Genomic DNA, 21852 nt, shown 5'->3' on the forward strand with positions numbered 1-21852 from the left:
CTCGCTCACACATGTGCCTATGTGGATAATGTTCTAAACTTACGTGAGATCACAATCTGAGAACCATGCAATCAATCAGAGACTCCAACTAGGCTTTATATATCCAAGCTCCCTAGTACACAGCTCAGGGGAAATCCATCAAGCAGTGCAGGGAGCCCTTAGGCTGCGAGAGGAATGCCAGTTCCGCTGAGTGGCCACGTGACCTTGGACCTCAGTTCTTCTGGGGAGGAAAAAAAGGGGAGGGGGGGAATAATGCAGTCTACCCTAGAGGTAGGAGATTGAGTTCTGATCGAGGACTCTTCAGAGTTCCTATGAATTATTTTAAAAGTTGCTATTGATTGCTTTCTCTTTTCCTCCACCATGACCATCATTTCTACTGCCTTCAGTCTACCTGTTTCTTAGTGAGAACAGGACAATAACTGTCCAAGAGAGCTGTTCATGGAAAAGTCCTCTATACTAAAAGATATCCAATATTACCTTTCTCTATAGTAATTACACAAACTGTGGGAAATTTGGGCTTCAAAGACTTTTCTTAACCCGGATAAACAAAATACCTTGTACCAAAATTGACACGAGCGGATCTCGATCATCACATTACTTTGAGACATCTCTAAAGCAATCAGGACTTTCTGTACAAACTCCTGTTTCTCTGAGGTAATTAAGCGTCTCTAATAAAGGCAAGGAAAAAACAGAATCAGGCATTCAAAGTTTAAAAAACACCTTTAAGTCATCGGTCCAGCCTCTCTTAAATGTAAAAAAGGTAAACAATGAGAAAATAAAATGTAAACTATATTTTAAATTACAAAAAATTTCATTAATATAATTAATCATGGGAAGTCATGATAGCACAAAGCAGCCAAATATAAAGCTTTTAAGAATTTCTAAGTAAATACTTTACAAAATAGTCTTCAGTACATGTTTTTGTACTAAGGAGAACTGAGGCTGTACAATAAAAAGCAAATATACTAAAGTAATACCATGCGCTCACTACTGCAATTCACAAGTGAAATTCTAATCATTTTTTCTACAATTTACTGCACAAATTTATCTATCATTCCTTAAACATTAAAATGTTTCCCTTGTAAAGAAGAATGTTAGCACTGGTAAATTATCCCTGCGAGTCAAATACTAGGTTCTTTGACAAGGTACTATAATATATAATAGAACTAGTGCCAAAGAGCTGAAGTATTCCCCAGCATCTGACCTTAACAATTCTACTTCTTTATGTGATCTAAAATAAACAACACTCACCTCTGTAAGCATTAAAATAAATTTCCACTAGCATGCCTCTGATTGTGCATCAGATTTGGCTAAGTCAAAATTTCTTTCAACTGCCAACAATTCTACATATGAATAACAAATTAAGCTGAAATTAAGACACCTCTCAGCAAAAACATGACATTTATTACCGAGTGTAGAATGTGTTCACCAATGCCATTAACCAAAAATCGCAAGAAAACAAGGCATAAGGAAAATTCACTGCTACTTGATGAGTTTACGGGTATAGTTGCCATCCAAATCTAAATACATGGAATGCATTAAACTTTAAGTATAAAGAACATCTGCTTTGCCTAAATTTTTTTTTTTTAATGGCAAGATCTTAAAAGACTTTACCACTTTTCTCCATGCCTACTATAACCATCCTCAACCTGGGGCAGCCTTCTCCCTGTTTTCAGTTCCCAGGCTACAACCACAGAAGAGGAACCTGAGCAGAGTGAATTTACTATCAGATTCCTAAGATCTAAACCCGCCCATGAGGAAGGCATCCCTTTGATGATCCTTTGCTTACTCACAATCAAACCACTTAACCAACTGTCACGCATTACTCCCTTCCCTCAAGCCTAAACTTGATTTCCAGTGCACACTAAGATCAATACATTCCCCCACCCCCATCAAAACAGAGGCATTTAGGGCTTCCCTGGTGGCGCAGTGGTTGAGAGTCTGCCTGCCGATGTAGGGGACCCAGATGTAGGGGACCCAGGTTCGTGCCCCAGTCCGGGAAGATCACGTGCCAAGGAGCGGCTGGGCCCGTGAGCCATGGCCGCTGAGCCTGCGCTTCGCAACGGGAGAGGCCACAACAGTCAGAGGCCCACGTACCGCCAAAACAAACAAACAAAACAGAAGCACTTGAGTTAGGGTCCCTTAACCCTCCCTTCTATCTTCACCTTAGTCTTTCTAAGGAAGTTTTCTCATTTCCTAGGCTACCACCACCAAGCTTGGCCTCAACCCGTCTCTCTTAAAGACACAGGTCCAAGTTTTCCCTAAAAAGGTTCAGCTGGGTCCCCTTCTTTAAAAAAATATCCCTCCCATCTTGATCTCAATCCTAACCATGCAACTTCTTGTAAAAAGTAGCCTTGGCAAGCTTTTCCTAGTTCAAAACCCTCTCTCTCTCATTCAACAATGCCTAACAGAGGGCAGGTTGGCCATGCAAGGGACTCAGGCAAACTGAAGAAAATGTGCCTCCCCTCCAGGGGCCAGCCACAAACCCCACTGCGGATTACTGAGTGCCATGCTAAACATCAGGTAGGCCTGTCCTTGCCTGACCTATGAATATTTTGAAAAAACCTTATGTGATCATCTTTCCCTTTCTAAACAACGGCTCTACTTGGTTTGAAACACCCCACGGTCACATAAAACAGATGAGCTGGCTGAAATCTGGCTCTTTTGGCTACCCATTTGCAGCCTCTGCCTTAAACATAAACGAGCTAATCCAATGATTTTGTAGATTCACAATTCTCATCTACCCATAAAAGTGCACCATCTAAACTTTTATTTCTTGGTTTTTCACCTCTCCAATTCCCTTATTGTAGCTTCTATACTTGTAACCTCTGCCATTTCTCTCTCTACGTGGCAACTAGGATCACAATAAAATGATCTGAAGCCTAGATTCGCAGTTGGCACACCAAACCATTTCATTCACTTGTACCCTAAACCAGCTATCCTTAATGACTCCTTTGCTTTATGTCACTACTTACTCTTGCCCTTTCACTCTTATTCTTCTGTTTGGGTTCAATCTTCTTACCTGGATTATAATGTTCTAAGTGGCTTCAGTGTCCCTCACTACTTCCAATCTATCCTCTATAGTGAACTCAGATCCACTTTTTTTTTTCGGTACGCGGGCCTCTCAACTGTTGTGGCCTCTCCCGTTGTGGAGCACAGGCTCCAGACGCGCAGGCTCAGCGGCCATGGCTCACGGGCCCAGCCGCGCCGCGGCATGTGGGATCCTCCCGGACCGGGGCACGAACCCGTGTCCCCTGCATCAGCAGGCGGACTCTCAAACACTGCACCACCAGGGAAGACCCTAGGATCCACTTTTAATCTAGCCTTTAAAGCCCTCCACAACTCGATCCCTACCTAAATTCACAGCCTCATCTGACCTCACTCTACAGCGTATACTCCAGCCAAAATGGAATACTTGCTGCCCCCTTAACACACCATCAAAACTGGCCCCGAATGCCCAGAGCACAAACCATTAAAGGGGAAAAAAAAAAAAAAAGGATAAATGGGACTTCATCGGTATTTGAAAGTTCTGCTTTTTGAAAGACACCCTTAAGAAAATAAGTCAACAGGCTGGAAAAACATTTGCAAGACATGTATCTCATCAAGAACTTGGATCCAGAATACATGAAGAACTCAACAATAAAACTAATAATAAAAAGGGCTAAAGATGTGACCAGTCACTTCACCAAGAGATGTGAATGACAAATAGGCATGTGAAAAGATGTTCAACACCGCTAAAGACTGGTCGTGCAAATTTCATCACAGTGAAATGCAAATGGAAACCAAAATGAGGGACTACACACCTACTTAAATGGCTAAAATTTTAAATAAAAATGGGGGACTCCCCTGGTGTTCCAGTGGTTAAGACTCCGAGCTTCCAGTGCAAGGGGCAAGGGTTTGATCCCTGGTTGGGGAACTAAGACCCCACGTGCCGCTCAGTGTGGCAAAAAAATAATAAAGGGGGAGGGTGGTAATTACAAAACACTGGCAAGAATGAAGAGCAATGAAACATGCACTGACGGTGGGACAGCAAAATAGTACAGCACTTTGAAAACTGTTGGGCAGCTTCTCATAAAACTAAACATGCGTTCCTAGGTATTTACACAAGAGAAATAAAAACCGATGTCCACGCAAACACCTGTATGCAAATAGCTTTACTCATAATAGCAAAGGCTGGAAATAACTCAACCTTCCAGCAACAGGTGAATGCATAAACAAATATGGTACATACATAATGGACTACTGAATATACCTATATATGCAACATGGATGACCCTTAAGAGCATTATGCCCAATGAAAGAAACCAGACACAAAAAAACTACAACCAGTCTGATTCCATTTATGACCTTCTGGAAAGGGCTAAACTAAAAGGACAGAAAGTCTGTGCACTTGCAAAGCTCTTGGGAGTCGAGCAAGGGGATTAGTGAACAACGGGACAGGGGGAAACATTTTTGGGGTGATCAAAATGTTGTGTATCGTTTGTGGTGATGATTACACAACTGTATAGATTTGTCAAACTTCACCAAACTGTAGACCTAAATCAACATGGTAGTTTGCTGTATGTAAATTATACCTCAATTAAAGCAGAACTGTCTCTGGACCATGACTCCTGGCCTGATAATGCTGTTAATTGTCTAAGAAATACTTAGTGCCTATTGCAATCTTAATAATTGTTTGATGTGCAACTAAACCACAAAATTTCCTGATTACTTAACCCCAAATTTGCAAATGGCTGCCTAGAATCCAGCTTTAAGAGTTAAGAAAAAAAAAATCTAAAATTTATAATAGGGAGACTTAACATATAAATTCGAATTTCCAGCTTGGTTTAAAATACCATCAGGCAAAAAAAAAAAAAAAAAAATACCATCAGGCATTGTCACATGAGAGCCAGGGATGTGAGCTTACCCCAGCCCTTAACCACTTCCAATGGACTCACACTTAACCATTTGACTTACTTGGCTGCTTAGTTATCTCACTTTACTCAATACTTAACTAATCCTTAACCCATCCTTCCTCTCTGATACCTATAGTTCTTTACCACATTCATCATACCTTGCTTTATATTATGGATCTTTGAACACATTTTAAAAATCCCAACCAGACCATAATTCCAGACGGTCTCTGAATTATCAATCTATTTTTTTAGACTCACACAATGCCTTCCAGAGTTGGTACTTAATAAAATGAACAGTGATCGGTATTACTAAGCGATGTATACAAAAATTGTATGAAGGAATACCAATAACAATAAAACTTCTATCAGGGAGAAATGTTAAAAACAAGTTATAAATGTAGTTTTCCCATGAGTTCTCAATCAGGTTCCATTTACTACAGTCTATTATTAATTATAAATGAAGACTCTACAAAAAATAGCATCTTTTCAAACAGAATAAAACAGGCCCACATATTAAAAGAATGCAAGAAACTTGCCAAATACAAGTAACTCCCAGGTTTGGGTTAAACTTAGTGTATGATAACAGAGGCTGCTTTTGCTAGGCTAAGTTCAAACACTTTAGAAATGAGCAATTAACAGTCCAAGCTAGAGAATTCACAGTAAGCCAAACAGGAAAGTTCCCAAAATCTAGCCGGTGTATATCAACAGAAGTACTTAAAAGTCACTACAGCAGTAAGTTCTCAATAAACACATTTGCCTTGATGATGGCAAGATAACTATCTGACCACTTGTACGATGGTTATCTTTTACCTACGGATAAAACATCCACCTATTTTATCCATAAGTATGGTACGAGGGCACCTCTAAAAATGCCTGGAACCAGACCACAATCCCCTCCTCTACTTTCACTAATATAGGGTAATGTAATCTTAAGTTGCATTAACAGAAGCAATGGCATGTCTGGTCCCCTGGGAAATACAAGTTCCACGGCACTTTGCCCAGCTTAGACCACAGTATTGACTACAATCCAGAGAACACCCAGCAGAGGTTAAGCAGGAACATTCATGATATCTATAGAAACCGTATCAAAGAGGAAGGCTGAGGAGGAAAACAGGCTGTACAGCCTAAATAAGAATAAAGGAAGATGACAGTTAACTCAAATAACTAAATGGCATCATGCAGAAGAACAGCCAGGCTTATTTAACCTTACTCTAGAAGAATTGAAAACAATTAGTTACAGTGAAAGAGTATGCTCAGCATTTCTAAGAGAACTATTAAGATGTCTTCTAAAGTAATGGTTTTGCTCTGAAGTATCTGAGCAAAGGAGATGGCCATTAAAATTATTTAGAAAAGAATCCCAACTATTTGCAGGTACCTTACAAACCTAAAATTCTAGAACTAAGTCATATACTATATTAAAAATTCAGCATAGAATCCTTTGATTTTTGCAATTCTAGCTAAATGGACTGATTACAGGGTATGTATTTTATCCTGCCCTATACCCCCAAGTTGTGTTCATTTCCTCGGCCTTTACAGACAAGCATTCTACTTGCTGATTGTCTTCCTTCCTTATGCTACCTATTCTGCACTCTGTATCTAGGGGTTCTGTATCCATGGTTGGTTGAATCTAGGGACCTGTGTTTACAGAGGGCCAATTGTACTATGCCATTTTATATAAGGGACCTGAGCATGCACGGATTTTGGTAACCACAAGGGGTCCTAGAACCAGTTCCCCACAGATACTGAGAATGACTATATTCACAACAAAAAGCAGTTCTACTTATTTTAAACTGAGAGATAAGGAGACCTCTCCAGAAAACCTTCAAAAAAGATTTTCTGAATTACTATGGAGGGAATTTTAATATTTTGGTAGGCATGATAATAGGGAATAAAAACTCGGTTTGCTCTGTTTCCAGGCAGCCACTCCCAATGCACACTCATCACTTGTAAGATAAAAACAATACCAGCCATTCCCAGAAACTCTGCCAAATAACTACCTAACATTGTTCTACATATCGCTCTATAACTTGTTTCTCTATAAGAAAACCGAATGGTCGAACTCTAGATTTTAAAAAGCACAAGGTTAAAAACACATACAACACACTGAGACCTATTTAAAATTGGATAGATGGTCAGATTATAACGATATGCAACTGATTTACCAACTGTATACTGTGGTATAATTTTAACAGATAATATATTACTTTGGCAAGACCTACCATTTTAGTAAACAGTGTTATCAAGTGCCTAGACTTTCTTAACCTAAAAAAAAATGCTAGCATATAATATTGCCAATAGTTAACGTAGGACAAATTTTTAAACAATTTAAATGAAACCTAAAATATTACTTCAGCATGTAAATTACTCCATGGGACCAAAATTAAGCACTTAATAGAAGCATATTAACTCTTTCAAACCACTAGGCATCATTTAACAATTAACAGCTACCTACACTGAGAAGTATCCCAGTAACCTGAAATACTCTTAACTTGCCCAATTAACTCCCTTACACCACATACTAGATATATGCCTCAAAGTATATTGAAATCCCAACTATGTACACCTATAAATTTAACATTTAAATATTTTTAAAGAGGGGAAAGGGAGAAGAGGCAAGTCCAGACATTAATGAGTACAGTATTTACTCTTCAAGTAAAAGGAACTGATTTACTAAGAACCCTTTGATGGGTCACACCCTAAAGACGGGTCGCATCTAAAGACCCTTTGATGGGTCATTTGTGGTTAAAAAAAGGGTTTTTAACTTGTCTGTGGCCTGTTACAGGGAATGGAAAGTTCACATTTTAACACACTACACTAATTACTTTGTACATTGCATAAAACACCCAACACTGAGAATTCAGTAAAACTGACCAAGATCTACAATATATCATTTCCTATTGTCTATTTAATACAAACATTTGTTTCAGTGACTAGAGTGCTTAGAATGGTATAAGTAAAACAAAAACATCTGCTAAAAATGTGGTAACAAAATAATAAATAATCAGTCTTATGGAACGAACTTTAAGATGAAGAGAAAACTATCCTTTAATTATTCTGTCTTTGGGGATCCAATTCTGAGTAAAAACTACATACTTTATCTCATTAGATCACATCCTGACCTAACAAAGTGCTAAGCTATGTTCTTTAAAACACTGCTGTAACGACTACTTTAAAGAGCAACCCTGTGGAAAGATGCTGAATATGTAATCATAGTACACTTACAATTCAAGGAGAGAAAAAAAAAGTCCCACACTGGGGAAGAGAAGAAGCCATACTTAAAGAGACTAGAACAAAAATATCAAAGTGCTGTGGCCAAAATTAGTATAAATAGACTTTATTGAAGTCAGTGCCTCTGTACTGAGACAGAAGATTGTGTCTACATAAGCACAAGTTGTAACATTTCACAACTTCTAAAAGGAATGTCAACAATTACAACGATCATGCATACCATGGTCGATAATCACATTTTAGAAGCATTTTCAACCATTTCTAAAGAAATGCTTATAACATTGTTATATATAGAACTACTTTCAATAAACTGCAAAACATTGATCGACTTTTCCAGTATGAGCTACAGTGTCAACACAAAAGGGAGGCATAAATGTTTAATTTATGAAATCAGAATGGAATATTTACTGTAAAGAAAAATTAAAAAGCTTTCAAATAAAGGCCATTATTGAACCAACGTGAAGAGCACAACTTGAACTTTTGAGTTCATTCATCTTTTAAAGCTGTCCTCTGAATAACTTCAGTTCTAAGCATTGAATTCAGTACTGTGAATATTCCTTGGATTGCAGTTTGGCAATGATGCGGTCCAACTGTCTCTTTGCTTCACACTGTGGGAAATTGCTCATGTCATAATATTGAGGGGCAATTTTCACCAACCTGTCCAGAAGGGGGGGAAAAAATTACCAAATTAACAATTAAAGTACTGGAATTGCTAACGGGTTAGGCATTACTCATTAATATACTGATAAAGAAAGGCAAACCTACAAATCCAAATCAATGTTAAAATTACAAATGCCTAATCCTTATAAACACCACTTTTGATATGTATGCTTCTAATAAGCTGTAAATTTTCTGATGGTGGACTTCCCATAAACTTAAAAAAAAGATAAATTCTTACAAAAAATCCTTTCTTTACATTAATACAAAGATATTAACATAAGGTCATTCATTTCTTCACTCTAGAACACTATTTTGACCAACCTCTCTAAGGTTAGAGTACTGAAGGTTCTATACAAGAAACATCCTGGTATTCAAATGACTGGATCCTCTCATTTTCAAAGTTCTAATAACCATAAATATAACTCTATATCCCAAACAATACACTTGACTGAATCTTTTTTAACGTTTAGCCATACAATTTTTTCTCAACAAAGCATTTAAGATAAAATGATAATATCCTACACAATTTCAGTGTCAAAAGTCATAAATCAGTGTAGGAAATATTGCAAGTGACATCAACTAAAATAAGCGCTTCAGTCCCACCATTCTTGGCTGACGTTTCCTATCTTAAGTTATAGAATAGATTCTGGCAAAAAAGGAAAAAAAAAAGGACACAAGAGGGAGTGAGGTAGTGAGCTAGTGAAGTGGGTGGGTAATTTTGCTTAAAATAAGTCAGTTCTGATTACATTTTGTGAATCAAATATGCAATGATACAAAAAGAGGTATAGTTTTTAATGCTTGCTTAGCTCCTAAAGCACCAACATATAAATAACAGTTGAGAGCTAATTATAGTGGGACAGATAAAATATAAAGACTGACTGACTTCTGGAACCAGAAGACTTGAGTTAATCACAACAGCAAGAGAAGGGCTCTAAAGACACTCTTGATATCAGTTAACTGTAGCTTTATATTTGGCTCCAAATCCTGCCCATGTCCGTACCAACGATCTCACTGTCCTCTTATCAAACCAAACATGTTAAGAGGTAACCATACCATCAGGTCAAAGCCCCATAACTATACACCGGACTATATACCTTAGTGATGAAAACACCAAATTCCCCAGAGTGAAACGAAAAACAAGTCTCCTTTCAGATTCCATTCTGAGCAAATGGTAACGAAAACTTTTACAACGAAAGGCGCTGAGCTTACCATTCGGGCTTGATATCTGTACATGTCCGGATGTAATTCTTTGTTGTAAGAACAAACTCATTATAAAGCACCCATTCAGGCTTGTGGTCAAGAACAGTAGAGGGATGCAACTGAACCACCTGGTTATCTTTCACAGTTAAGTAATGCCCTGTTCGTTCTAAATGTGCCACCTGAAACCAAAACCCAGTAAATTAATACGATACTTCTGATGTGCTAGTTACAAAACAAAAGAGGTGTAAAGCTACCTATATAATTAGGGACAAGCAAGCCTCACCTTTTGCTTTTTATCTGATGGCTATATTTATCTACCACTGCCTAATAAAAGCAGGCATCAGCCAACTACAGCAGGCCAAATCCAACTCACTGCCTATGGTTGTAAGGCCTGTCAGCTAAGAATACTTTATACATCTTTAAATGATTAGGGGAAAAAATTCAAAAGAGAAACATTTGGTGACACTGGAGTGGAAATCACGTGAAATTTACATTTCAGTGAAGTTTTACTGGAACACAGGCATTCCCATTTGTCCAAGGCTGCTTTTGTGCTACAAGGGCAGGCAGAGTTGAATAGTTTTAATAGGGACCTAATGGGCCCACAAAGCCTACTATATAGTATTTGGCCTTCCTGCCTTAGACCATCTAGAGTAGGTTCTTAATGCCAGGTGACAATTTTGTGGTAGCTGAACAACTACTAAAAGATTAATTATCTACAATCAAACACATCAATTGGTGGCACTCATCTAATATCTAACAAATACCAAAGCAGATGAAGATAGCCCTTTCCAATTCTAGAACTCTAGTAACATAAAGAATATGTGTGAATAATAGAAATGAATAATACATAATAGAAAATAAACTCAATTTTATTCAATAAATATTTACTAAGCACCTACTAGGTGCCAGGTACTACACTGCATGCCCTATTTCTAATAAATTTTAATCTTAAGAGAATTAGAGATCCATAATGCTTGAATAACAGAGCAAGGCATGAAAATCCTAACTCTAGTAAGATCTTATAAGATGCCACAATAAACATTCTGTTGCTTTGATTTCAAATACCGACAGTGCGCCAATCTACTTTCATTCTGACTCAGTGCATTTAAGTCCATTCTATTTATTGAGCTCATCTGGCCTTAAGGCAGGCCACATCTTGCTTAAAAGACAGAGCCAAAGGAGACAACGAAAAAAACAAGTGGGATATATAAGAGATAACTAAAACCAATCCCATCCCAAGTAAGGGACTGACTTGTTTTCATCAGAAAAACTTTGCATTTTTAAAAACATAATCTGTTGTAAGTCCCTTAAAATAAATACTCACTAGATTTACCTGACAAGTTTTACTTCAGCCTCCAATATAAAACACAAAGCTAAATGAAATGTTTTAAATTATTTTTCTTTATTACTTAAACCAAAAGACACGCCTGGCTTTCCCAGCACCAAGTGTCTTAAAGACTCCATTAATAAAAAAGTAATTCTAAAATTGATGTCTATATAACTGGATCACTAACTATGCCATTTAGTGAATTAATTTAGACACGTAAAAACTTCTCAGTGTATCAGTTCATTCAAGAATTTGGACATAAAATTTAAGATCAATATTTATAGGCACTCTTTAACTGAATTTTTGTGTTTATGTGGATTCCAAGGGCTGCTATAAAAAACAAACATTATGTAAACATTTAATTATGCACTTCTGTATTATCCACATACCTGCATAAAATACCCAGTAACCAAAGCTTTTCTTATATTAATATAATAGTCCCTGCTTGTAAAGTCAGTACTTCGACGAGGCAAATTAAATCTGTCCATAATTCTCGATAGCTGCTGGCGTACATTGTCTGCTGACATCAGGGACCTGTAGTTAATGAAGTTGTCATAACACCACTGAACCGATTCATGATCTACAAAGTTGGAGGGAGGGAAAATAAGAGGGACATGAATCATCCAAACAGGTATATTATCTAATTAAAAAAGGAAATCACTATAAACAGTAAGCTAAGTAATCCAAAAGGGAATAACCCACATCATTTTTATAAATTAATCACAATGTTATCAACTTTCCTAAAAATCTGGAGTGAAGTTCAAAATTAGAAATAGCACTAAGGTTTCTGGCTATTGAATGACAAAACAATGGTTTTGGATAAACTATTTTAATTGTTCTGAGTTATTTACCCATAAACATGATAGTCTGACAGGGGTGGGTTGAGAGAATTTGGAAAAATGCCATGTCTTTCTCATTTTCAAAGAAAAAACAAGCTTAGATTAAGACTATCAAATACAATTTAAAAGTTATAAAAATGAACTTCAAGTGACTATTGTGTGCTTTGCTTTACTCCTGAGCTAGAGCATCCCAAACTTAGTGTTTAGAAGTTTTACTGTGACCCATGTACCTCTTAGTGGTTTAAAATACAAGTGACATAGGTTACAAGGATGTCTGGAACACTCACTCTTATAAACAAAGCTTATATCAAAGCACTTCAAGTAATTTCACTACATATATTTTATTATCAAAGGGATCTTTCTCCATTGATAAATCCTTCCAACTAACCTAGAGATGCTCATATAAGAGCTCAAACTGTAGCATCATGTAATACATTACACAGTGCCATTTTTATGTCTCAAAGTCACAATGGAAAACTCCATTATTTACTTCAGAAGCCCTTCGATAAATAAATCTAAGAGGGTTATTTGTGAAATGGGGGGGGGCCTTAAAATATTACAACTATGATGATACTTTTCCAGCTATGTGATATACAGTAATCTTTGGCATAGTCCTTTCTCCTTGGTTCTAGGATTCTACGAATTATAATATACATATTCTTAATAGTTTGTCAGAGGAACAACAGGTATATTAATAAATGTTTATCCATTACAAAATGCAGCCACATTTCAGAAACAGGGTAGGTGGATAGATGGTGTAGTAAATGACCTTTAAATTGAAGACCTGACATGTTAAAATGTCCATTAATTAACCCATCTGGAATGAGAAATAAAAGGTATCCAACTGAACATACTGACATTTAAAGCAAAGCACTGAGTATCTTCAGAGATGAAACAAAGAAAGTATGTGCTTAATGAAAGGTAACGTCGAAACAGACAATAAAAAGGGGGACTTCTTAAAAGGGTTGTTCATTTGCAGACTCTGATCTGGAGTGTAGTGTTTCTGACATGCTAAACTTTTCACAGAATTCATACACTAAAGAGTAACAGAATAGGAATTTTAAGTTGTCAAGATAAACAAATAGTATCTGATGGTTTTACTATGTCTCTAAATTTTTGAGAAATAGTTTGATAAATGGGAGGAATAAAATCTAAACACGGGAACATTTTATTAAAATAATTCTAGCTATATATTTCTCACAGTGAAACTACTCTTAAGATCTAAAGCCAAACCATTAGCACACACACACACAAACACACAGAGAAATTAAGGCACTGCAAAATAACTTAAATCTAGTTCTGTTTCCCAAGTGTTAAAACAAATAGTATAAAGACTAATTTATCTTTACTATGTAATCAATCATTGTTTTTAATGAAATAGATCGTCTTGACTAATATCTGAAATATTTGCTAATATCTGCTAGTTTGCAAATACACAATGTTTCAAATACAACACAGCATCACTTAAAAAATAGTTAAAACACCCCAAATTCAATAAATGGATCTGAAATGTCCAAATATTATGTGGAGATCAAAGTCTGATGTTATTTTTAGACTAGCTCTCCTTATTTGAAAAGGTGGCAGTGATTAAAGGCTAAATGTCCAGTCATTCTGTTTCCTTTGACCTTATTAAGAAAAGCGTATCGAGGAAAAGGTCTAAAACTAACCAACAGCTTACCATCCCTATGTTAGTGAAAAGCATTTAGTAGAAAAGGATCATCTATCTAGTGAGTAGATGTTCCCATTCTACTTCATGACACTCCCTCTGCTCAGAACGGGTAGGAGAAAGCTTTTATAGGTACCTACTGTTCAATATTTTCCTAGAAAGTTCCCAACTACCAAATATGTGTATAAAGCACAAGCATTCTTTAGCAATTTTATCATTTAAATCTTAAAACTCCTCTAAGATACTGTAATGTTACATTTATATGTAAAAATGAAAACACACAGTTCCACTATAAATCTTAAATTTCATTTTCAAACCAAACTATGAAATACAATGCTGTGCTAGTTATCATCAAAAGCTTAAATGACAAAATAATACAACCTAATTTTAAAAGAATTAAAATGTCCTGTGAGAGAAATAGGGTTAAAAAACCATGCTGCTCCTACAGAAATCTTTTCATTTCCACTTAAAACAGTACCTTAATAACGTCAAGGGATTCTGAGAACCAAGATGGATGTGAATCTGCTCCTTCTCAAGGCAGTTATCACAATCTGTTAACAAGTTACGTGTCTGGTGGTCACACAGTTATCAACTAGCATGCAATACAGTTCGCACCACAACAGGAATATAGTGTATTTCTTGAATTGATCTATCCCATCAGGAATAAAGGCTTTAACATTATGCATTACCAATACTTTGGACACAAGAAGGATAAAATAAATTTTCTGACGTAAACTATGTATTGGCCTCATCTGTTTCTCAATTACTTTTCATTTACCTCCCTTATCTGCCCCAAATTTCTCAGATCCAGGAAGAGAAGGACTCTCTACCTTTTCCTTATCTGATATTCATCAATTCTATCAACTCATATCAGAGTTCGTGTGTAAGACACAGATGTGCAATTTGGCTGCTAAGGTCCTTGTTCCTCATACTGGCCCTCTAGCACTTCTGGACCCTGAATGAATAAATTCACCCCTATCCCCAAAGAGATGTGCCAAAGTCAACAGACTATTTTAAGAGTGTAAATAGGATTTTTTGAGAAATAAAAATGAGATTCAAATAAAACAAGGAGTGCAAAATTTGAATGTCTATATAATAAATTAGGAAACTAAATTCTTATCAGCAGAAACCACAAACTTTCAGAGTGATTGAAGACACCACATTCCTGGAAAAGGGTGATGTAGGGCTATCAGTCTCTGATAACGTATCACCCAACAGGTTAACCTACCAATATGTAGAAATCAAATACTTTCAGAATCTATTGCAATTATTTCCACATTTTTTTCCCCTTTACATTTTCCTCTCATTTAATTTTTATAAATAGTGCATTCCAACAAAAGCATCTAGCAATAACTGTATTATTACCACTATGCTTCCTTGTTTTCAAATAACTGGAAAATGTTTTTCATGTTGCTAAATATTCTCTGAAAACAATATAAAGCTAGAACAATATTTCATCACGTTGCTATAGCATAAATCACTGAACCATCTTTCTACTGGTGGGCATTTAGGTAGTTTCCATTTTCCCTTACTATGATAGATAACTGTGGGATAAAAAACTTGAAACATATCTCTGTCCACAGAATACTAAAAGAAAATCTCACAGATTATTTCTGGGTCAAAGGGTTTGAGTTTGTTAAGGTTCTTGGTAACATAAAATCTACTGCTTTTCATAAACATAACATAAATTTACATTCCCAGCTCTGGTGTAAGACTGCTCCACTAAACCCACTCCCACACAACTAAAGACTATTTTTCTTTAACCTTTGCCAATTTTATAGGTGAGAAAATGGCACCTCTCAATAACAATGCATTTATTGAACTACAAGTAGAGGTGAATTTCCTCCTCATGTTTATGGACCACTTATAGCCTGAGAATGGTCATTCACATTTATAGCCTGTATTTCTATTTTGTTACTCTTTTGTAAGAGCTATTTATTAGTAAAAATATTAGACAGTAATAATTCTATAATACAAAACCATTCACAAAAAATGCAAAATTAAAACAAAAGTACATCAAAATCTGTATGTTCATGGTAAATTTTATACAAGTATTTTATCTTTATTTCTCTGTATTTTCCAGGTTTCCAGTGCTTTTTCCCTGATTATAGAAGTAAACAACTCTGGAAAAGATGGGCAATTTCTATTTTAAATGATAGTCATGAGTTTTTTTCTAAAGGATCTCTGTGTTTCTAATGTAAAGTTGTCACGGATAATAAATGAAAGTGCGATGAAGAAACATCTTATATGCTGCAAGTGACATTTAGACAAAAGAGTGCCTTCAATCTAATTTACACTTACTTTGTTTAAAAGCGTGGTAGACATTCAGCAGTGTCAGATGATCTCCATCTATGTGGGCAAATCTCATCTTGGCCTCATCTGCGGCTTTCTTGGCCTCCGTGGGGCGAACAAAACACTGTGGGACTAAACAAGGTTGGTATGGGCCCAACACAAACGCCCATATCGATGAGTCACGCATTCACAGATAGAGGAACAAGGCCTAGCTAGGTCAGTTCACAGAGCATAGGGCAGGGCAGGATGGCCTCCAACTGCATCTTGGACTGTTTACTACCTTGATTTGGTACATCAACACCTAACCACATCTGTAAGACAAGAGGGTTTCAAAGCTACAGAGTACCTGATTATTTTTAACTAGATCTAAAAGTAGGCATCAAAACAGCTATTCTGAAGGCCATCAAGATACTAGGAAGCTCAACTCATTTCAAAAACCAGTGCCGATAGCTCTACCAATAGCCAGAATTACGGTGTTAATAGCCTTTTAGCTAAATATAATTTTTTAAAAGGCCATCCATTGAATCCACTGAATGGTTATGAAAGTGATGAAGCTATACTTGCAGGGCTAAAAACAACTTTCCAACCAGTGTACTGCCACATTTCTATTGTAATTCTTCCCTAGTGCTGTGGCTATTACCAACTGGTGGGTATCACTATTAGCACTGGTGAGCAAAAGCATATGTAAACATAAAAAATATCATGAAATCTTGGGTTTTGATGATAGCAGTAGTGGTGGAAGGTTAAACCGCCTCTGAATTAAGAAAATTCAAAAAGGCTGGGAATATTCGGCCTAGTTTTCCAGCATTTTAAGAAAGATTAGAAAATAAAGTCCCAAGTTCTTTTTTTAAACTGTATTTGAAGACTTCAATATAAAAGCAGAATCCAATATTTTAGAAGTTGACAATTAGTCTGAAACGGTCATTATTTCAAGGGTCATCAAAGTATATAACTACAGTATTTGTTTAGAGCCTCAATATTAATTCACATAAAACTTTAAGTTGTTACATACAAAGCGTGCACTATATTTTTTGAAATACAACTTTCCTTAATTCACTTTAGCAATTCCATAGTCGTAATAGCAGTATGAAAATAAAAAGACTTAACAACTTGGGACTTTGTGAACACATTTTTAAAGCTCTTAAAACTTTGTCAATTAAAAAAATTATAAATTATCAGTTCAGATAGAAGATAATGGGAATAATCGACAGTGAGATCAAATACAGTATCAATTACTCTTTGCCATACAGTTTCCCCTTTAAAATGATTCCAAAGAAGCCAAATAGAGACAATGACACATAATCACAGTAAATACTAAGTCTTGCTTAATGTAACTGAAGCAAGGTAATAAATAAAAGTACAGAAACCTCTCATAGCTGTGAAAGTTAATGTGAACTAGCTACCAGAGTTAAATATTGGGTATAAGAAGCACTCCATAAGGCCCCTGATTTGTACTATTTATATCAGGACCCGAAAACTTCAGCAACTATTTAAATGGAAAACAAAGCATTACAAGCTCAGCAAACTGTTTCAGTTCCGTGACTTCTTCCTCACACTTTAATAACGTTTTCCCCCACAAATGCCATGCTTAATAACCACTGCACATAAGTGTTCACTCTCTTGATGTGCTAAAGATGACCAGTAAACCCTACGTTTTGTAGAACTAGTACAAATAAGAGATGTAGTTGGAAGATCTCAACTGCATCATAATGACCAATTTTTTTTAAGGGCTAATTTTCTGAACTCAGACAATGGTAATTGTATAGTATGCCTGATAAGAGAACCTAGAAAAATAAAAACCGGGCAGATAACAAATACACAATCTGTTAAAACTCTTGCCCCACACTTTCTCTAAAAACTAAAATGTTGGGTTAACTACAACTGGGAGAATCTAGCAAAAACAACATATAAGAAAAGGCAGACAACAACCTACCACCACCTCCGCAAGAGACTACAATTTCATTAAAATGATTCGATACTGCCCTGCCCATCTGCTCTGAGTCTGATCAATCATAACTCTGCAAAAAAAACATTTTAGCTAGTTCTTAAATTAAAAATTCACACCATTAAAATATACATCTAAACTAAGCCAAAATTTTTATATTTAGAAATTTTAAAAATTTCCTTTAACTACATGTAAGATTTTGAATTATTTGAGGCATTTAATTATAAATAATACGAATAAACCACTCTATGACTGGAAGTCAACTTTCCCCAGTACTGAAACTAGTATTATAGAGTACTTTGATAGTAAAAACTTAATACGTTTTCTATTTTACGCTGCAAGAACCAGTGTATATTTTTATATTAACAGTATTTTTTTTTTTGGAAAATCTAATTTCCAAGTTACTATTTATTTATGAATTGTTACTATTAAAAACAATAGTATTTGTTCAGCTTAATGTTCTAATTTTTAAAATAAGCCATTTTATCTATTAGACATATTTATTTTATCAAGTGTTTTCCTGTCATTGTAAAGGAATTACCATCAGGTTAGATTTTAAACCCAGAATTATATATTACTACTTCTATTTATTTGATACTAAGTTTGAAGTAAATGTTTGATTGCCACTGCAGTACGATTTATACATGTAAAAAAAGCTCACTCTTTAAATGACAGTTTGCTTTGTCTCAGGCTCACTTAATAGTGCCAGCTACTAGAACAAAGTTCTTCTGGTACTTTTAGCAATAAACTGCAAAACTAATGGACCTACCAAAGAACTCAGTTATGATGTCTTCAGACTTATTCTCTTATTGAGATTTTTATCTGCACTCAAGAGAGCCAATGTTTTTACTATACTGTGTGCACAATGACTTAATTTACTTTTGTAAATACTATGTCATTATGAAGCTACTTTACAAGATATTTAGGAAGCAAAATGAGTCCCTTAAAACCACCTATAAAATCCACTACCATACTAAATATTAGAAAACAAAACCAAAAGTGAAGTCCACCCAAACTTTGAAGAGCTGGGCTTTTTTTAGTTCCTTTCCCTCTATTACCTGACAACATAGCAGTAATAGATAGGACCTCATTAGAACAGTTGTAGTCACAACTTGCAATAACCATTTTAGCGAGCTGTGGATCTAGAGGAAACTCAGCCATCATGGATCCCAATTCAGTCAGATCTCCATCATCATTTAAAGCAGCCAGATAATTCAAAAGTTCTAGGGCTCTCATCAGAGTTTCAGGAGCTAGGAGGAAAAGGCAATATAACAGCCAAGCAAAAACGTGACAAAGTACAAATTATTATAAGCATTCTCATTTTTCATTCTACAGTGGACAAAACTCGAAACTCAAACTGTCATCAAATTCAATTACAGCGATCTAGCAAACTATGAATCATATAAAATTGCAAAACTTTCCTGTATAATAGTAAAACTGTCATCTTCCTAAGTACATTAAATAACTGTTAACTCAACAATGTGTTTATCAAACTATTTTTCTTCCAAAAAAAAATTGGGAAAATTTTCATTTTCATGCCCTGTCAATAACTCCCAGAATAATTTAGCTATTCTGAAGGGAAAAAAAAAAAAAAAAGAATTTGCTCTTTTATCACTCTTTTAGTTTTAATGCTAACACACAAAATTTATCTTGACACATTGTAAGAAACAGGTAAAATGTATTTAATATACATACTGAATAGGATGCGGAGAAAGAGTCAATTTTGGTTAAAAGGTTTGATAAAATATGCTTTGAGAATTCATACCTGGTGGATCCATAAAATCAAAATGCACCAAATCATCAATACCAAGTTTCTTCAATTGTAACACAACTGATCCTAAATTAGAACGCAAAATCTCAGGATAGGTGTTATCCTAGAAAAATACAAAAACATTTGTTCTGTTAAACATTCCTTTATCCTCTTGCTCCAAAAAGCAAAACGTATCTGTTCTCTGCCCCCTCAGCTATTAACTTTTGGCATTTCTTCTAAACCGCTGACTAAAGAGAGGAGAAAAACACTTATGGACTAAAAAGACTAAAAGGGAATCAGACACTTTCTATGAACTATCTTTATAGGGTTCGAAGCGTTACTGCTGCTGCCCACCTAGACTTAGAACTGTAACAAAGATTTGTATTGGTAGACTATACCATAAATCTCAGAAAAACTAAAGAGATTATAGTGCCAAAAGGCAAGATAAAGTAAATGAAGTAATTTTCTCCTGGTAACAAATTCAACTTAACCTTCCAAACACACTAGGAAGGACACAGTAAAACCCTTACCTGCATTTCTGTTTTGTAAGCTTTCTCTGTATAAAGTCTGAAGCACTTCCCAGGTCTGGTTCGTCCAGCTCGACCAGCCCTTTGCTGAGCTGAAGCTTTACTAATGGCTGTCACTAAAAGGGACTCGACTCTGATTCGAGGATTATATACCTATTGGAATGGAAATAACATTAAGAATGATTCTTCCTTCAGTTAAACACAAAACTGTGATCTAACAGAAGTATCCAAAGCCCACAGCTAACCCCAAAATAAACAAAGTAGTACTGATGACCACGATAAAACCATGCGGGGCCAGAAACAAAATTCATCGTCTTTACTCCTTAACTTTCTTTCAGGTATTCTGTCTCCAACATTTTGAGAGACCCAAACTAACGTGAAAAGTCTCTTATCTAACACACAGATAACTTATATCATCTTTACTCTTCCTAATTTAAAATAATTTCAGCTTTACCTTACTCTTATATAGTGGATTGTGCTGAAGGTTTTTGCCTGAAAAGAACCTGTCAATTTCAACACCTTGGACATTAAGAAAACTATTTTGAACTTAGTCCAGAAGAAGTCAGTTATATGCTGCCAGTTTAAAGGACAGTTTTCTATCAAAAACATGAATACTATGTACAATGAATTCTCCCAATTATACTTATAAAATGTAATCAAATGCAATCAAAGATCTTTAAATTATAAAACACAGTTTTATTTATTTACTGAGCAGTCACTTCATTTGGTAAAAGTGCTTGGTATTCAGTACTATTAAACTAGAGGTTAACATAGTACTTTTTATTCAAGTACTGTGCCTGGCACATAGAAACTCTGATTTAGTTGGGGAGTGACTGATATGCAGGTTATGATAATCAATCCTGTATTTATTACTACCACCATACTCCTTACATGAACATACACTCACATACAAAACACTCACCATCACTACAAAGAAACAAAGAAAACAATGCAACCGAAAAGAAGCCTAGGGTTAAACATTAAACATGGGCTTAGTATGTGAAGGCCAGCTAGAACACAAAGGGTTCATATCTCAGAAGTCTGAAAATGAAACACAAACTGGAAAATAATTCTAAAAAGTAAATTTAAGCCATTAAATGAGTAAGCAGTAAGTACTGTTAAACTAATACTAATTTATAAAGTACTAAAGTAGTACAAAATACGTACCTTTTGTTTCGCAAATCCAGGATCAATCACAAATACCACACCATCTATTGTCAAAGATGTCTCTGCAATGTTAGTTGACACAACAACCTGTTAAGAAATAAAGAGTATTTAACTTATACTACCGGCCAAGTACAATTCAAATAGTAAGATTAGCATTAACTTTCACTAAACAATCAGTTACAACCCACTAAATAAACCAGAAATAAGGTCTGATCTTTAATGACCAATGCTATATAAAGACGAATATTTAAGAATTCAGGGCTTCCCTGGTGGTGCAGTGGTTGAGAGTCCGCCTGCCGATGCAAGGGACACGGGTTCGTGCCCCGGTCTGGGAAGATCCCACATGCCGCGGAGCG

The 21852-nt window shown here is 35.8% G+C and overlaps 1 protein-coding gene across 1 annotated transcript in view; it reads right to left on the reverse strand.

The window, feature by feature from the left end:
• Positions 1–8230: 8230 nt before the first annotated feature.
• Positions 8231–21852, reverse strand: part of DHX15 (DEAH-box helicase 15) — a 52548-nt gene continuing 38926 nt past the window's right edge. The window contains exons 7-14 of the mRNA XM_082838325.1: positions 21497–21583; positions 20333–20482; positions 19818–19926; positions 19111–19302; positions 16117–16239; positions 11700–11890; positions 9993–10162; positions 8231–8780 (exon numbers count right to left, since the gene is read on the reverse strand). Coding sequence (XP_082694451.1) covers positions 8663–8780; positions 9993–10162; positions 11700–11890; positions 16117–16239; positions 19111–19302; positions 19818–19926; positions 20333–20482; positions 21497–21583 — 1140 coding nt within the window. The 3' untranslated portion in view covers positions 8231–8662. The remainder of the gene's footprint in view (positions 8781–9992; positions 10163–11699; positions 11891–16116; positions 16240–19110; positions 19303–19817; positions 19927–20332; positions 20483–21496; positions 21584–21852) is intronic.

The sequence above is a fragment of the Leucopleurus acutus genome, assembly GCF_964270905.1.
Source record: "Leucopleurus acutus genome assembly, chromosome: 4".
NCBI lineage: Eukaryota > Metazoa > Chordata > Mammalia > Artiodactyla > Delphinidae > Leucopleurus > Leucopleurus acutus.